We start from the raw sequence: 18,449 nt of genomic DNA on the forward strand, positions 1-18,449 counted from the left end.
TTACAAGGGACTTCATTACAATCGTATGGGGCACGTTTGGGCTCGTATACAATTAGGAATCAAATGACAAGTTCTACGGTCAAATAAACCAAATACTTGGTTAGAGAGTGACACATGCAGCCAGTCACTGTACTGGTCCCAGGAAGGTGGCCTGAAGTTTTAACCTTCAACCAAGTATTCTGGACTTTAGACCCCAACAGTCAGTTGTTCAAGGCATCGGGGCAGTGACTTATGAAATGAATTTGAGGATTGCATTATTTACAGAATTTGGGTCATTGGAGGTATGTATTCTTGATACTTTTTTTTTTTTTTAAGTAGGCTCCACACCCAATGTGGAGCTTGAACTCACAACCCCATCAAGAGCCGGATGCTCTATCGAGTGAGCTGCCCAGGTGCCCCTTAATACCATTTTAATGTTAAGCTGGGTAAGATTTTTAAAACCAGAATTCCAAACAAATGAAACACCTTTGGATATCACCCAAGTTACCGTACAAACACACCCAGCCCCGATTGGAAATAGCCTGGTTGTGGGAAAAATCTGCATTGTTCATGCTATAATTGTTGATGCCCATAATACAAATCTTTAAAAAAGGGCCTAACTTTGATCTGTGCGTTTCTTTCGTAGACATGTCATGTCAGTAATTTTAGTAATAGAATACAATGATGTCAAATTGTTTTCACAAACTTAAGTGAGAGTATTTTCAATAATTACTTTGATGATAATCCCACAATCAGACGCTCCCACAGGATCTAGATTCTAGAGCAGGGGTTGGCAAACTTTTCCTGTAAAGGACCGGGTACTAAAGATTTTAAGCTTGGCGGGGTGGGGGGGGTATGGGATACGGTCTTTGTCGTAACTACTCAGCTCTGCCGCTATAGTGAGAGTGGCCACAGCTAAGCCGTAAATGAATCAGTGTGGCTGGACTCCAAGAAAGCTTGAGCTATAGACACTGAAATTTCAATTTCATATCACTCATGTTATTTCATACCATTCATAGTAACTCATAATATTCATAACTATTCACATTCTTCTTCTTTTGAAAATCCTAACCATTTAAAAATCTAAAAGCCCACAGGCTGTAGTTTGCCAGCCTCTCTGGAGTTCGATTACCTCCACGAAGGCTTTACTGAACTGCCCCTGAGGACACTATTAGCCCCCCCACCTCTGCTTAGCAACGTACCCCCTTCCTCGTGAGCCCTTCCATTCCCTATGAGAAAGCACAGCATTTTCAATTTGGGATGGATAAGTAAACTTCAGTAAGTTGGGAATTTTCAACTGTGTCTGTTTTTGTAAGTCTGCAGACTCACTGACTACCTGGCCTGAAAAATCCATTGGGATTATATAGTGCCCGCAGGCGTGCGTGCGCAGACACACACACACACAGTGCAGATGGGGAAACTGAGGCTCAGAAGAACTGGAGCAGGACCACCGAGCTAGCGATTGGCAGAGCCAGGATTAAAAGCAGCCAGGTCTGCAGCTCCCAAGGCCATTAAGACAGCACCCTTTCGGCTGCTCCAGCTCTAACATAAATGTACGAAATGAATGCTTTCTGAGAGGGTGGCGTCACCTAGGTCCGGGGCAAACACTGAGGAAAGGGGGGTCACCCAGGCCTGTGTATTAACCGTACACGGCCACGTTTTGGAAAATGGAATTGGAACCGAGGCATCTGTAAATCTGTGTGATAAACACATCGCCACAACACCTGGTTCCCTGATTTATTAGTTGGGTGATTCGGAGCACATGACTTTACTCCGTGCCTCAGTTTCCTCCTCTGTGAATTAGGGAGAGTCGAATTACCAATCTCTTTGGGTTGTAATGAGGATTGAATTATTTACTAGATATTATGTGCATAGAATGAGGCGAGGCACGTCGTGGCATTATGTTGTTGATGTACTTTTCTTTCAAACCAACATTTTGGCAGGAACCAAGTGAAACAAAAGAGTGGGTGTGTATCCTTCCTGGTTTCACCATTTCATGCCAGTTGCCTCTACCTTTATCATGCGGTCGATGGGAGCACAGATAATTGGCAGAAAATGCAAATTGTGCCTGATTCCAAATTGTGCAGTTACTACAAAAGCCTATTTAAACAACCGGTTCTATTGTATACACTTGTAAATGTCAAAATTGCAACTTGCGCAAATTATCTCCGAAATTGGAGAACACAGCTGAAAACACTGCAATTGCTGAACCAGTGTTGGATTCAATGCCTGAAAAGGCTGGATGGATCCCTTGGCTGGGATGCTAGGGAGGAGGACCCCAAGCCCAGAGTGGCCTAAGGAGGGACAGTGGGCATACAGGAAGGAATGACACACACACCGGACGTGGACAGAGAGGGTTGTTGCTCACTTACTTCTGACCCCTTTCAAAGGCAGGTGGGGATCACTAAATGCAGTTTAGGCCAATGTTATTGTTAAACTCATGACCCTAGAAACTGAAGGATGACTGGGTTTCTCCTTCCACAAATAAGTCTAAACTCCTCGGCTGACATTCAAGGTCTAAATTACAGAGATGCACTCATTTGCCCGGGGTTCAGAAGTCTCTCCACTTCCCATTACACAGACTCTGAACCAGCCACTTGAGACCACCCCAGTATGGATCATGCCATCATGAGCCCTCATCTCTTCGTGCCTTGGCCCATCCTGTTCTTCTGCATGGAGTGTTCTTCTCTTGGGCCCTTCTCCACCTGTCAAAGTTGTAGGCATCCTACAAATGCTGCAACCTCTCTGAGCACTTCCTCAACACCCGGGGGCTGTCAGATACTTCTCTGAACCTTCTATTCTCTATGCAGACACTTTCTGCACTGTTTTGTCATTTAGCTGATAACCCATGGAGGGTTCTTCTTCATCCCCAACTTTAAGTCTATTGTATGCCCTCAGAAAATGGTTTCTGAATAAATGGACGGATGGATGAATGGATGGTTAATTGGATGGAAGGAAGGAAGGGAGAAAGACATTACTTTTCCTTTTAAAGCGTGTTATTAAAATAGCCGTGGTTATTTAGGCATTTTAAAACCTGATGGTGAGAAAAAAATTCTTACTGGGAGCAGGTGAGGAAAAAAATTAAACATTTGACAACAGAACTGAAGAAGAAGTTCTATCAATATGATGTGCTGGCGTGTAAAGATCTGTGTGCTTGTGAGCAAGGACTGGAAGGTGATACGCAAAATTGAAAACTGACCCATTAGGGGGAAGAGTATAGGTTTTTTTAATTAAAAAAAATCTTGGATGTTCTTGTTACATCACCTCGTTGGTCTTAAGGGATGAGCTCACTCTTCTGATTCACCATTCTGGGCACAGTAACTTGGACAGGGGCAGGGCTCTAGGTAGTACAATACACAGGCCAGCAGCATCTGTGTATATATGCTCTTAAAGACTCTCCTTTGGGAGGCGCCTGGGTGCCTCAGTCAGTTAAGCGTCTGCCTTTGGCTCAGGTCCTGATCCTGGGATCCTGGGATCAAGACCCACATCGGGTTCCCTGCTCAGCGGGGAGTCTGCTTCTCCCTCTCCCTCTGCTCACGTTCTCTCTCTCTCTCACTTGCTCACTCTCTCTCTCTCAAATAAATAAATAAAATCTTAAAAAAAAAGACTCTCCTTCAGGAAAAATGAGATTTATATTAACATTCTGAGGGGCAGGAAGAAGTATAGATTTTTTTAAAAGATTCTATTTGTTTATTTATTTTAGAAATAGAGTGTGAACGGGGAGAGGAACAGAGGGGGAGGGAGAGGTAGGGAGGAAGAATCTCAAGCAGACTCTGCACTGAGCATGAAGCCCAACGCGGGGCTTGATCTCATGACCCTGAGATCGTGACCTGAGCCGAAACCAAGAGTCGGGCGCTCAACTGAGTCAGCCACCCAGGTGCCCCGCGGAAGTCTAGATTTTATGGCACTAGAACACCAAGGCTATTTGTATTTTTAAGACTCCAATTGGAAGACTGGTACAAGATAAAGGAAAATGGAGGCAGCAAGAGAATTGACCTGTCCTGGGATGGAAAGTGTGTTCTTCTCAGAGTTTCCGGAAGTATGCATGGCAGTGAGAGGAGCAGGCCAGGAATGGGTCATCTCCTGGTGAGGAAAAACAAAGCAATTTTATTTTGGGGCATTTAGCAAATCAGACACTTTCTTGGCACTAAATTCAGTAGGGCCCTTTATAAATACTTACGGACTCAGTTGGCCTTAATTGTTTTCAGGGGAACTTAAATCAATTCCCTCCGTTCCCCTGCCCCATCCTGGTGCTTGAAGCCTATCTACAACGCAAGGGGCCATCCGACATCCACTCGCACAGAGCCAGGGACAGGGAGCTCACTAATGCTTGAAGCAGCCAGTCCCACGTGGAGACAGCCCGATCACACTATTGCTCCTGGTTGTGAGCTGAACGCCTGTCTCCCAGGAGCTTCTACCTATGGATCGTACTTTGGAACAGCACAGAACACATCTCATCTCCTCTTCTGCCACATGACAAGCCTTCAGCTGGTGGAAGACAGCAATCCCACCCCCTGTGCTGCCTTTACTCTGAGACATTTGGAGCTTGTTCATTCATTCAGACACACGGCGTTCCCGTGAGTTCGAGTCTCAACGTAGGAAGGAGAAGCCCCTGAGGTTCCCACTCTCCATTATCAGCAGGGGCACCTTCTCGATCCCTTCAAACCCTCGGTTTGAAAAGAGCTGCTGTTCAAATCTTGACTGAGTCTTAGGGCTCGTGGCCAACATGCTTTACCCGAAGATGAGGGGTAATTAAATCACAGGCTCAACATCCCAGCACCAGAGATGACAAAGTTTGTGAAGCAGGAGGGGGCCAGCCTATGTTGCATTCATCAGACATTCTGGTGTATAAACATTCAACATAAAAATCAATGCAATAATGGAAAAAAAAAAAGGCGAGCTTTGGGGAAGAGTGGAGAGGATCAAATTTGATGAAAGGCCTTTTCTTAATGAGTCAGTTACATAATACTTTCCCCCAATCTTTATGGGTAACATAATTAGTCATTTCAAAGGTAATATTAATAAGAACTCTCAGGTAGCACTAAAACATGTTTTTTTTCCCCCCTTCTATAATTACCCAGTTCAAAAAGAGCCTTTGATGTATGAAGAGCTGTAATGCAGGGAGATACTTGACGGATTCATTCACAGCGGCAGTGCTGAAGCAGAATGTGTAAGTATGATTCAGACGAGGGCTGACACAGATTGGAGTCTACCTAGCACTATTTAAAAGGAGGCGCTAAGGACATTAAAAATGCATGCAAGATTTAGAGGGGATGCTTAACCTACTTAAGAGAGAAACTGTTTTCAAGTGTTTTTGAGTTGTGCATTTGTATGCAGTTGATAACATTTGAATGCTACTCAGGCATTCATCAAAACTGGCCCAAAGTAACTCTCCGTGACAACAGTTTGAAGCCCAATTCCAATTACTGAATGATTTCTTTTACATGTTAGGTGTTTTCTTTTTCCGATGAAGGCTGGTCTTCTCCAAAATCTGTCCCATGTAAAACATACAGGTCCTATTTAGCCAGAGCTAACCAAGGGGCGGTAAGGCCCCAGCCTGGGATCAAGAAATGTTGTCTCTTATCAGCAACTAGGGAGTACGCCTCCATCAATGAGAGGCTTCGTCACATCCCTTTTTACCACTGGCTTTAGAGGTGTGTCTCTGGGTTTATGAAAAGGTGTTTCAGACACCTGGAAGGATGAACTCCCTCCTCAAATTTACTCTGTGGCATAATGGGATTATCTTGAATCACCATCCAAGCACACCACCCTGCTGTCCAGGCCACATAGAACTGTGACCACGTTTGCATTTTCAATTACAACTGATTCTCTGGAAACGTGAGATTTCATGAAACGGCAAGCCGATTCTGTGTTACCACCGATGCATTTGATTAAAGTAGGGAAGATGCAGTTGAAAGGAATATAATTTCCTGAAAGGCTATCTTCAGCAAGGAACGTTGGAGCAAGCTCTTTCACTTCTCAAAATGAGCTAGACCTGTAAAGTGTGGAAAGCTCACAGCAGATTTTCCATTGTCATCCTTTTCATTCACACTTGAAGGATATTAATCTATTTTTATGTTCTCGCTATTCCCAAGATAAGAACCCCCATGCACCCTTATCCAACTGTACTAACCAGTTCCAAAGTGCACATTCTGCTACACCAGATAGGTTGACTGTTACTGTAGAGTTGACAAACATGGTTAATGGAGAAAGGACTAAGTAAGTAATGATGTGTTATCTTTCAGCATTTGACAGAGGATAGGTTTCACAAGCAACAGAGCATTCTATGTAATCTCTAACAACGGCGTGGATGTTTATTAATGTGAGCTGAAGACTTCAAAGTCAGACCCAGAAAAATCAGAAAAGGCTGAATTTTCTTTTTCTTTTTTTTTTTAAGATTTTATTTATTTACTTATTTATTTAGAGCATGAGTGGGGGGAGGGGCAGAGGGAGAGAGAGAATCTCAAACAGATTCCATGCTGACCACAGAGCCTGATGCAGGGCTCGAGCCCACGGCCCTGAGATCATGACCTGAGCTGAAACCAAGAGTCGGACACTCAACTGACTGAGCCACCCAGGCACCCCTCTTTTTCTTTTTTTTTTAAGATTTATTTACTTACTTGAGAGGAGTGGGGTGGAGGGGGCGCTGAGGGAGAGGGAGAGAATCTCAAGCAGACTCCCGCTGAGCGTGGAGCCCGACAGGGGGCTCAAATCTTCTGACTCTTGAGATCATGACCTGAGCCAAAAATCAAGAGTTGAACGCTCAACCGACTGAGCCACCCAAGCGCCCCAGATAAGGCCCAATTTTCCACCAGTGATTGCTTCTCCACCAAATTATCCATACCATGGTTCATGGCTAGGACTCTAATGAATCCAAAACAACTTGCGGGGAGAATCACTTTGCTGGACTTGGACACACAAGCTGGGTGCACCACCGGCTGAGGAGCAGAAGAAGGTCTGGATTCTGGACTCTCTTTACACAGAGCTGTCTGGCTGGCTCTTCTTTGTAGTAACTAGGATGTTGTCCCAATCCTTGTCTTACTCAACTTTGTATCTCCAGTGCCTAGCACGTAGTAACTGGTGAATATGAGATATTATTATTAGTGTCTGAAGTTTCTGTGTTTGAATTAATAGTAATAAGAAGAATCATACCAAGACTCACCAAGGGCTTACAGTGTGCCAAGAGCTCAGTTTCTACACTCAGTCTTTGTGTGCTACAAACTAAAGAGGCAGGGTTTACCATCATGCTCCTTTGGAGACACAAAGAGGTGAAGTGACTTGTTCAAGGCCACACAACTAGTAAATGACTGGGTCTGTTTGGTGGATGCCCTGCATTTTGTTCTACTAACTTCTACCGAGTAGTCATTATGTACCAGTCACTGGGACCTAGAAAGGATGAAAAGTCAAGATCCTCCCGGAGAAGAGCTCACTCTGCTTGATGTGCTTGAGAGGGGAATGTGCAGAGGCGTGTTGGAAGGAATCCACTGTGTGAGGCTTTTGGGAAAGGCTTCATAGTGAAGGCGAGAGGAGCTGCAGGTGTGCACATGTGTGTGTGTGTCTGCCTGTGTATTCCTTCCGGAGGCTACCATTTTACGTGGCACATAGTAGATGTCCAAGCAGTGTATGTTTAGGTTAAACAGCATAACATAAATATTAAGGTCCTTACCTCGAAAGGTTAACTGAAGAGATGATTAATTTTTCAAATAACCATCTTAATGAATGCAATGGTGATATCTTACATATTTCATTGCTGTTGTCAGAGTCAGAAAGATCCCTCAAAGATCCCTGGACTAAGAGTAAGGAGAGCTTAACTCATGTCCCAGTTTGGCCAAAAGCTGCCTGAGTGGCCCCGATCAAGTTGCTTGCCCTCTCTGAGCCTCAATGTTCCTACCTACAGCACGTGGGCTTTGGCTGAGATGGCCTCCGGGGGCTCTCCAGCTGTCAACTCTGTTAACCTCTGCCACCACGTCCACAGGCTTGCCATAGGGGACAGGGAGCTACTGCACGGGCAAGGGGTCTGGATAGCACGGTGTCGAACACGCCCAAGACTCATCGCGACGAGCCCTGGGAGCAAAGCCCGAGCATTGCCAGCATGAGCCTAGCAGACAGGCAGCTCAGGCTCTGTCCAGGGCTCCAGACGAGAGGGGCTCTGTACACCTCGCCCCTTCCCTCTGTTGAAATGCTAAGAATAAAATAGCTGCAATTTGGGGAGTACAAATTCTTGTGATTAAGAATAACAGTACATGGGAACAGCTGAGTGGTTTTAAAACACAAATATGATTGAATAGAAGAAGTCCACAAAATCAGGTTGGAGTTTATTTTCACAGAGACTTGGACTTACGTGACCTTGGACTCCAACTTCCATTGGGGGAGGGGATAATTTTCTTCCTGTTTTTAGTTCCAGGAAGCGGAATAGGAAAGTAAATATATACACTGCGCAGTCTGACATGCCACCAGGGCCTAAGGACGCAGGAACATCAGCACCTTCCTTTTTCTCCAAAACTGACGAAAACCGGAAACCAAGGAGTCCAGCCCATGGGTCCCGACTCTGCAAGTGGGTGTGTTCACTAGAGTCCAATCTGCTTCTTTAGCCAAAGGGCCCTCCCTCCTCCAGCACAAAACCCGTTGTGTGTGTGTGGGTAGGGGGTGGGGGGCTGGCAAGAACTTACCAGAAAACCCAATTTGCTTGCATAAATGATTTAGAACCTTTGTATCCACGGGCCCTGATGGTTCTCTGAAGAGCCAGAAAAGGGGAGTGAGGTGGAATGAGGCATGAGGGCTGCTAGGCAGTAAGGGGCAAGGGCCCTTGAGGTCCCCAGCGGGGCCGGCCTGGAGAATCGGGCCTCAGGAGAATTCCTCAGTCCTCAATCCGCTATCAATTGCTAACTGGCCTGTAGGAGGTTCTGCTTCTCCCTGAGAGTATTAGCACTGTTCTCTGCAGTAGCAGTGGGCTGGCTGTTCAACAGGAAATGGACCATGGGCGCTGGAGCAGGCTTGGCGTGGGGCCCCCGCAGGGAGCCGAGCAGTCAGCTGGGAGAGGACCCGCACGCCGACTGGAGTCTGCACAGGCTGCGACTCCCAGTGCGGCCGACCAGCATGCAGCCCCTGCAGAAACATGCACCTGCCTGCTTCTCTTGGCAGGCTCTCCTCCCTAGCCTGGGAGGACAAGGACTGGAGGATGGAGGCCTTTGGCCAGGGTCAGAAAAGTTCCCATGCAAGGAAGCAGGGCGCGTGGGAAGAGCTACTGGGCCTTTTTAACCCTGGCCAGGCCACAGTCTAGAACGTGGACAGCACTTGGGAAATGAGATCCTAGTTAGGAGACTGGGAAATGGCCATAGCACATCTTGGCATCAGGAAGGCATGTGCTAAACCTCACACAGAATTCCTACAGCTAAGGGTGGGAGTATGTGAGGTGCGTTATCGAGCACTAAGGTGGATTTACAGAGCAGCTGAGTACGCTTACACAAATTGTTGAGTACAGAAAGTCAACCTAGAAGGCTGCCTCTAGGGCTCTGTCATTGGTGGTCCTTCCCTGCTTACCAGTTTTAATGATAATAATGCCTTATTTTTTATTGTGTTTTTTGAGTGTAAGAAATAACTGTCGGAAACACTATCTCATTTAATCAATAACTTAAGAACATACAGAATATCTGCTTATCAAAATTGTAGGTGACACTAAACGGCGAATAATCAATATTTGGAAAGCTCTCACAAACTTGGCCTGAAGCCAAGAAGATGAATTTTAGCAGAGGTACACGAAAACCACAGTGATGTGCCACAAGCCAAGTGCAAATGTGCAGAATGAGGAAACCGAGCTGACTTAGCTGTAATTCACAGGCTAAAACCTCAAGGATTTTAAACACCCACAGTGTGGTTGTCAGCTGGTAGTTGATTGCACACACTGGTACACTGTATGGGACAGAGCACATCGGAAAGATAGTGCCGGCCCAGATGGCCCATTTCAGCAGGGGCATTGGAATATGGCACTCTCTTACTAGGGACAGCTATGAGAACCGCAAGAGCTTAGAAAGCTCATCACATATGTATACATGCACTTTAAAAGAGAACGTTTAGTCTACAGCAGAGGGAGGCAGAGGGAAGGTCTGGGAGGTGCCTTCAAATACCCTAAGGGCTTCTCATGTGGAAGAAATCTGGGACCTGCTTTGTGGACCAAGAGGTTAGGACTTGCCCTATGGGTAGAAGTTACCAGGGGACCCATTTTAGCTCAAACTATAAAAGATTTTCCATTCCTGTGAGCTTTCCAAACATGGAGCCTATTGCTTTAGAAGGCATGGGGGCCCATCTCTAAAGACAGGAGATTTAAAGGGATTCCCAGAAAGGGAGGGCAGGGAGGTTAAGGACCAACTGTCCTGCCTTCCATGAGCCTATGATCATATTCTTCATCTCGGTAAAGTCGAGGATATTTATGATGCAAAACTGAATCTGAAACAGCAGGGTTTGTTGTTTGTTTGTTGTTTATTTTACATGACATACAAACATGGCTGACCAAATTGGCTAAGGAAATTCATCACGCTCCCAGGGACCGTGGGGGAGGAGTACTAGGGAGGGCCCACTATCTCACAGTGAGACAGCTGACAGCCCCATTTGTCTGATTGTTTGCTCAGCTCTTGGAAAATCCAACAACAGTGGAACCATAGACTTTTCTGGGCTTGATCACTAATACTCCTGCCAAGCCTCTCTGGTGGTCACAATGCTGTTCCTTGAAATTGAATGAACATTCTTCTCTTTGGAATGGTCTTAAGACAGTCTCCTGAGACTGCATCCCTGATTTCTATGCAAGTGCTGGTAGGGAAGAAGTATCAAATCAACTCTCCTATTAAACATTAACTTCCCAACAATGGGCCAACACAAAATGCAATCCACCAGAAAAAAAAAAAAAGGCGAATTCTTTTAAAAGTTTCTAAGTTATGATTTCACTGGCATGGTATAAAAACCCTGGCACTATTTCTTTCTTCAAATAAATAACTGACTGCTTCATTCAAAACTCTTCAGTCCTGGCCGCTGTTTCAGGGAATCTGGAAATTTTCTCCATCAGCCCTAGGGCTGTACATGCAAAAGGTCCAGCTCACACTGGCTGCCTTCATCTTGGTACCCCCCAACCAGGATTCTACTTTAAAAGGCCCTAATTCTAATTTACAGTTGGGGAGCACAGTGATCAGTGACCCTGCGGCTTCACCGGGTGTTCATTCAGACAATCAGTCCACCTTCTTGCCATTGCCAGATGCAATGGACTCCGCTTCATTCACTAAATATAAAACGGGGATGTGTATGGCCATGAGCAGTTACTCGTCAGATGCTCCACATTCAGAGTCCAAGAAACCTCTGCAAAGGCAGCAACAAGTGGGCAGACCGCCATGGTGACACACTGGGCAGAATTCAACCAGACCCATGGAGGTCTGCATGTGTTTTCGGCAGCGGCAACCTGAGGCCACAGCCCACCTAATTAATGAGGTTTGACACCCCAATAGACGATTGCCTTGTAAATCTGGACCCTTCTCAGGACATCTGTCTCCACTAGTTGAACCAATCAGTACAGAAGACTGGCCACCCCATTAGGAAACGTTGCTAGATTGATTTCAATCTAAATTGCCTTCTTCGGTAAAGGCAAAATTAGCACAAGTTCAAGAGTAAGAACTGTAAGTACTGGCCATCGAGAAATGCTTTTGCAGAGAACAGGAGCAAAGAGGAAACCTAGGTAGAGGGCTTCTGCTCCGTGGTCCAGTCCAGGCATCAGAGGATTCTGAGGTTTCCTGAAGGCCATTTCTTCCCTTTCTAACTCAGGAACTTGTTTCTTTCATCCAGAAGCTAATTTTGTCACTGTTACTCGTTTTCAAAAGTGATTTTTAAACTTCTCTGTTCAGTTTCTAGCTTTTATGTTTCAAATTATTTTGCCATCAACTACATCCAAATGACCATCATTTAAAATATAATATAATAGTATAGCCATTTTTTTTTTTCCAGAGCAACTTCACTGGAAGGAATGACACACCATACCCTCATAACATGAAAGAATTCTTTATGGTTAACCTCTAATTTGCTCTTTTAGCTCCAGGTCAGCCAAAGCAATCTGATAAAATTCACACACCTTCATTGGCTGCTCCCCCAGCACCATCTTTAATGATCTACATTTAGTTTCATTCATCCAAGAAAACATTTATTGTGTGTCTACTCTCTGCAAGGTATATAAGAGCCAGGTAGCTGGACCAGATACAGGCACGAGGCGCAGATGGGCTCTATCTAGGTAACTAGAGTATTTGTAATTGGAATGGGTATAAGATAATAATTATTATTGTTTAAAAGTAGAACTAAAATAAACCCGTCCGATTGGCTTTAAAAAAAAAAAAAAGAGTCACATTCAATTTGTGATCATGTTCCAGAAATCACCAAAGAGATGTGCTTGATCTCACATTGCAGGACAGACAGATCGAGACTGCAAGTGCAGAGACGCGGCTTCTACAGTAAGTGAAAGGCAAGTCCAGGCAAAGGGAGACAGGAGGAGACATTTCGTGCAATCCCCAGTCCGAGCCTTTTAAAAGACTTACACAAGGCGTCAGTATTCCTTTCTAAGGGTTGCTGTAGCTTTTCATACATGATAGCTTTCTTGTAGTTTACACTTATCACATTAAGAAAAATGGTAATGAGGAGTTCATGACAACGGCTTTTAGAAGGAACAAAGGCTAAATTGCTGAGGAAAAAAGAAGTAATATCTATTTTCATGGAAAGAGCCCTCCAGTGAACAACTTGGCTGTAGCTTTGCTCTCTCATTATTTCTGAGCTCAGTAAAAATAAGGCGTCAGGCCACTAATACAGCTGAAACTCCAGCCAATATGATTTGCATGGAATTGTCTCTCCTCTTAGAATCACAGAATCACAGCGCCAGGGGGATGAAAGGGAGCCGGTTTGCCTCATTCACATGAAATTAACTAACAAACTGATCATAAGGTGTTTGTCTAGCTATTGAACACCAGGACCTCCTCCCCCATCAACACACTGCCCCCCAGTAAAAATAAAAATAAGCCAGGGGCACCTGGGCGGCTCGGTGGGTTAAGCGCCTGCCTTTGGCTCAGGTCATGATCTTGGGGTCCTGGGATTGAGCCCCGCTTCAGGCTCCCCACTTAGCGGGGAGTCTGCTTCTCCCACTCCTTCTCCCTCTGCCCCTCTCCCTGCTTGTGCTCCCTCTCTCAAATAAATAAATAAATAAATAAATAAATAAATAAATAAATGAAATCTTTTTAAAAAGTAAAAAAATAAAAATAAGCCAACAGAGGGATCAAATTCTTTGCTGTCGCCTGAATTTAATAACGTTACCACCATGACTAAGCCTCAGTGAAATTGATTCAGAAAGCCTCCTCAGAATATTCCAAGCCCCTAACAGGCTGAGTATTCTTCGATGCCTGGACATTCACTCCTCTCTTCAGATTACTTTCTTTCTGCAATTACTTCAAATAATGGGAAATAAATAGCTTCTTTATTCCATATTAAGACTGGCAAAGAAGCAGCACAAGTGAGAGCCATATCTTTTTCTAAAGGGACGTCTGGCTAATGGAGAAAGAGAACATTCTAAACTCAATATGAACAATCTAGGGGCCAGGCAGTGTGGACATAAAACCTTGCCCCATAGGCATGCTATAAAGCTTCAATCCTGTGTTAAAATCAGGAAGGCTTGTCCCCTCTCTGCCTCAGTGAAAACAGCCACCTGCCGAACAGCATAAGCTAGAAGTAGCTACTGACATGATACGTCTTTGGAAATCAGAACACAGAGATACTATATACTAAGTATTTACTAAACAAAAATCCAATCTGATTCTTGCATCACCACCTAGTCATGTTTTTTTTTTTTTTTTTAATAAAAAGGTAACAATCACAGAGTCTTTTTATTAAGAATTTCCCATTGACATCTTTGAGGCACCCAAAGCATTTGCACACCATGAGAAAGGGACATGTTCCAACTCCTCCCCCCACCCCGCCCACCCCTCCAAGCTCTCTTTAATGACTGTGTGGGAATCCACTGCCCATGGATGTCTCTAAATCCTCTTTAAACCTCTGTTTTCAGCCTATACCATCTCTTGGGGGTAACCAGATCAATACGTTTACTCCCTGCTATACATTTAGGAAAGCACCAAAGAGAAGATCCAAAGAGAACATTGTCAAACCCTTCCGTGGAAAAGTTCTACTGAGCAAATGTCACGTCGGGCTTGAGGTAAATAAATGCACATGGAGGACTCTCCCCCTGGGCTTCAGACCACGGTTTTCTAGTGGGTTCTAGTCACATGCTTCACCCCAGTGCAACAGCACCCCCCCTCTCCTACCACTGGCTCCTGCTCATCTAGTCTGTCCTTCATTTGCTTTCAAAAAGAAATGTGCACAATCATTAAAAACAATCCTGGATAGGGATTTGCAAGCTACCCACAGAGACTGTTATACAGCTGACAGAAATCGACGTGGCTGGGTCTCTGGGCTAATTAAACAAATGTGACAATTTGAAAAGCTGCATGCCTTATGAACCACCGAGTGGTCAAAAATGAAAAAGAAAAAAAAATGCCCTGTATTAAAATACATGAAAGGAGCTTATATATTTAATAATTAGGAAAACCATTGCAGGGGCAATTTACACTCCTCAGCAAAGGCAGACTGGGAGCCTGTGAAGGGTTGAAACACGGAATTCAAAGTCACACTTTGAGAATCTTTGGAATTGCTGAACCATTAAGAAGAGTCACAATTAAATCCAATAGAAGTTTGCATGTATTTAGTGGTTAGAATTCCCTGGATGTTTCGATGTTTCATTTATGTTACCGTGTTTCACCCACTCAAGAATCCAGGCAAGTAGTTCTCCTACTTCTCATTTCATAGATCAGATTTCCGAGTCCCAGTGAAGAGCAACCCCTGCGACACTGAGCTCCATCAGGATGGGCTCTCTAAAAGGGAACATCGTCAGACAGCGGGAAGCAGGCTTGGTCACCTTTCTGTAGGCCAATCAGATTTTGGCGTTTTTAGGAGGTACTTTATAATTGCTTTGAAAGCACTGGCCTTACTCATGCTACTTTCTCAATTCATTTGTCATGTGTGTGCACCACACAACCTGGATGGCAAATCAAAGCCAGTAAGTCCACCTCTAAGGAAGGAGGAGCCTCGATTTATTAAATGAGCCTTGCCATGAACGTAGAATCTAATGAGTGGCTGTTGACAGGACTTAGGCCATGTCAAGGTTAATAATCCAGATCTAGGGTCCCTGTGATCGTACTAGATCATGGTGTAAGTGAGCAACTTCCCCTGAGAAGTAACGGGTCATCTAAAGTCTCCAGAACTGTCCAAGTGTTGCCTGTGGTCCTTCCTTTAATGTTGTACCTTAGGTGAATATCTCACGAGATGAACAAGCTGGAGAGGGTAGGAAAGGGGGGAGTGAGGGGCGCCTGGTTGGCTCAGTTGGTTAAGCGACTGCCTTCAGCTCAGGTCATGATCCCAGGGTCCTGGGATCGAGCCCCGCATCGGGCTCCCAGCTCCGCTGAGATCCTGCTTCTCTCTCCCTGCCGCTCTGCCTACTTGCGCTCTCTCTCTCTCTCTCTGTGTCAAATAAATAAATAAAATCTTAAAAAAAAAAAAAAAAGAAAGGGGGGAGTGAAAGAGAGGGAGGGGTGCATATGAATCAGGTGCTGGGTTTTTACAGTACCATTCTTCTGGAAGGGGCCCTGCCAGGGTCTCACGTACCCTTTGCCTCCCAGAGCCTGGGGATGAAGGCATGATCACTCCTATGGAACACAGGGGAAGGAACTTGCGCGAGACCTGGAGTGTAGGTGGGCACTCCCCTGCACTGCCTTCAATTTCTCTCCTCTTCTCTGTTTTGTGGGACGTTCACTTTATCTCTTTCTACTTAGCCTGATTTTTGGTCCTTTTTTATATAGTAGGAGTATTAATCAGAACTAGAGTAGAATTTGACCAACAGATTCTACATAAGCCTCAGGATGGAAATAAATTATTCAGATAAACTCTAAACATGGTCAAGGGTATGTAGTCAAAAAGTAAAACTAGATTTGGTTTTCTTTAATGATCAGACTCAGAATGAAGACCCGGAGCAGATCTTAAGAGATAAGCTAGGGGCAGTTCGCTTCACTAGAATTTTCAGCCATGATGGAAATACTGTTATTTTGTACTGTCCAATGATAGCCACTGGCCACTTGTGGCTCTCGAGTGCTTACGATGTGCCTCATGGACTGAGGAACTGAACTTTTATTATAATTTAACACATTTAAACTTCACTAACCAGCCACATGTGGCTACCGTTACTGTCCTGGACAGAGCAGACTAGTCAACACTTCAGTTTTACAGACGGAAAACCTAAAGCCCATCATGCTCCAGAGATGAGCCAAGGGTTGCAAAAGAAGGTCGTGGATGGGTCAGGCCTAGCTTTGAGGTCTCCTGATGCCCAGTCCAGTGCCTTCCTCTGAATCCCAGTTCTTCCAAAGGCAGGGGCTCTGTGGTCTTGGCTGGGTGACACAGACCACCATTCACTTTGGTATCAAAAGTGCTGGGTGCATGAGGCTGTGCCCTATAGGGGGCTGTTGGGTTGAAGAGCAGGAAAAAGGCTGCAAAATTTGAGGGTGGACAAGCTCCTTGAGTTTTCTCCAGTCCCAGCAGGTCCTGAGAAGTTGGAAGGGATTGAAGAGAAAACCACCAGAGGCCCAGACAGCCGGGATGCTTTTGTCTGCCTTAGCTTTTGAGGGGCCTGCGTTCTGTATTTTGTGATCTGGCAATTTCTAATTACATGTTGCCAGGGGAGAGCGGGATGAGCTGGTTTGTGTTAGCATGCTCATCCCAGGAATGGGAGATCTGGGGGGAGTGCTCCATTTTGACACAACCTTTGCTGTGAGGCTGAGAGTGTCTAATAAAGCAACATGCAGGTTTTCAGCCACAAAAAAAGTCTGGAAACCTCTCACTGGAGGAAAAAAAACACATGTCATAGAAGCATCTTTCTTGTGATCACAGTGATAATAAGCACAGTGAATGGTACCAAATCAGCCCCTTTAACTTTATTTAAGAGATTTGAATCGGCTCTCTGCAATTATAGTAGCATATGGGGCCTCCACCTTTGCTTTTAATCAATGCCTTGTTTAAAGTGATAATGCCAACATTATTGTACTTTGAGGAGCAATAGTAAAAATAGGTTAGAGCAAAGGTATTAAATAATGTTTGGCAATGGAAAAACCTAGCACAAAAAGTAGCGCTAAATATATTATTTGAAGAAATAAGAAATGGGAGTCATTATAGTGCCTAGTATTTGTATAACTATTCCACTTACTAAACACGATCATCTGCTTATTAACTTACAATAGCTCCATGGAAAACATATTATTACTTCACCAAGGGCGGACATGACACTGTGAGGCCATTTTCTCTAACCATTTCTCTACAAATTTCAGTCACCCAACAAACAGCTACTCTGCATTTCTTATACACCTACACTTGTCACCTTTGTGTACATGTGGGGGGCGGGTAGAGGGGCTTCTGGGCTAGGCTAAGGGGACAGAGAGATGAGTGTGACACAGACTCTGATCTAAGGAACGGTCACATTACACCACGAGAGGCAGCCCTCCCCACCACACGAAGGTGACAAGTGCGTATGTGGAAAAGGTGGTGAGGGGACCCAGAAGAAGGAGAGAGAGATTCATTTCATTTGGATAGTTAGGGCTTCAGAGAAGAAGCGATCCTAGTGTTGGCTCTTCCATGGTGTGAACGGGAGTCTACCAGGCAGACCTAATATTTACCCAGTGTTCCAAGCACATTCTAGAGGCATAACTAACATACATTAGCTCATTCGATCCTCCCATTAATCCTGAAAATTAGGCAGTATTGCCCCAGTTTTTTAAGTGAGATCCAAAATGGTTAAGTCACCCAAGAATGTTCAGCAGGTGAGAAGAGCCAAGCTCTACTTCCTTAACCGTGATGTCTCCCTAGAACATTCTTCCTTTTACTGCTCAGATACTTATCTCCTTGTAACTGCCCCTCAGGGGTTGGGTTCCACCATTTGAGGCCTCCTAGCCTAAGTCCAGTCTCAGCTCGCTCCCACACCACAAGTCCCTCAGGCAGCGGTGGCCTTCTCCCTCTTCTAGTTCAATCTTCTCATGACTAGCCTCTCTCTTCCGCCATTCTGATTGTGGATCCGCTCACTATCCCCTGCTTACCTGTTGCTAAATGCATTTCAGTTCAGCAGCATACCTCTTAAAATTTGTTTATGAAAATTTTAGAAATTGAGAAAATTTAGAAAAGGAAAAACTCACCCATAATCCTGTCACCCTAACAAAATAAGAACTATTATTTCAGGGTATTTTCCTTTAGTTTCTTTTTATTCATATCTTTACATGGCCATAAAAAGCAAGTACATAAAATGTTATAGTCTGGTTACTTCACTTCACAGTTTATTGTAAGGTTTTTTTTTTGTTTTTCCCATGTCGCTA

General features: G+C 44.7%; 1 protein-coding gene across 2 annotated transcripts in view; it reads right to left on the reverse strand.

Annotated features, from left to right (window-relative positions):
- The window catches only part of AFF2 (ALF transcription elongation factor 2), a 449,605-nt gene that overhangs the window by 147,997 nt on the left and 283,159 nt on the right, over nucleotides 1-18,449 (reverse strand). Inside the window, exon 5 of one of the 2 annotated variants that reach the window (XM_078065009.1) lies at nucleotides 3,976-4,062. The exons of the other annotated variant lie outside the window; for it this stretch is intronic. Coding sequence (XP_077921135.1) covers nucleotides 3,976-4,062 — 87 coding nt within the window. The remainder of the gene's footprint in view (nucleotides 1-3,975; nucleotides 4,063-18,449) is intronic. 2 annotated transcript variants of the gene reach the window in all.

This window comes from Halichoerus grypus, chromosome X (genome assembly GCF_964656455.1).
Source record: "Halichoerus grypus chromosome X, mHalGry1.hap1.1, whole genome shotgun sequence".
NCBI classification, from domain to species: Eukaryota; Metazoa; Chordata; class Mammalia; order Carnivora; family Phocidae; genus Halichoerus; species Halichoerus grypus.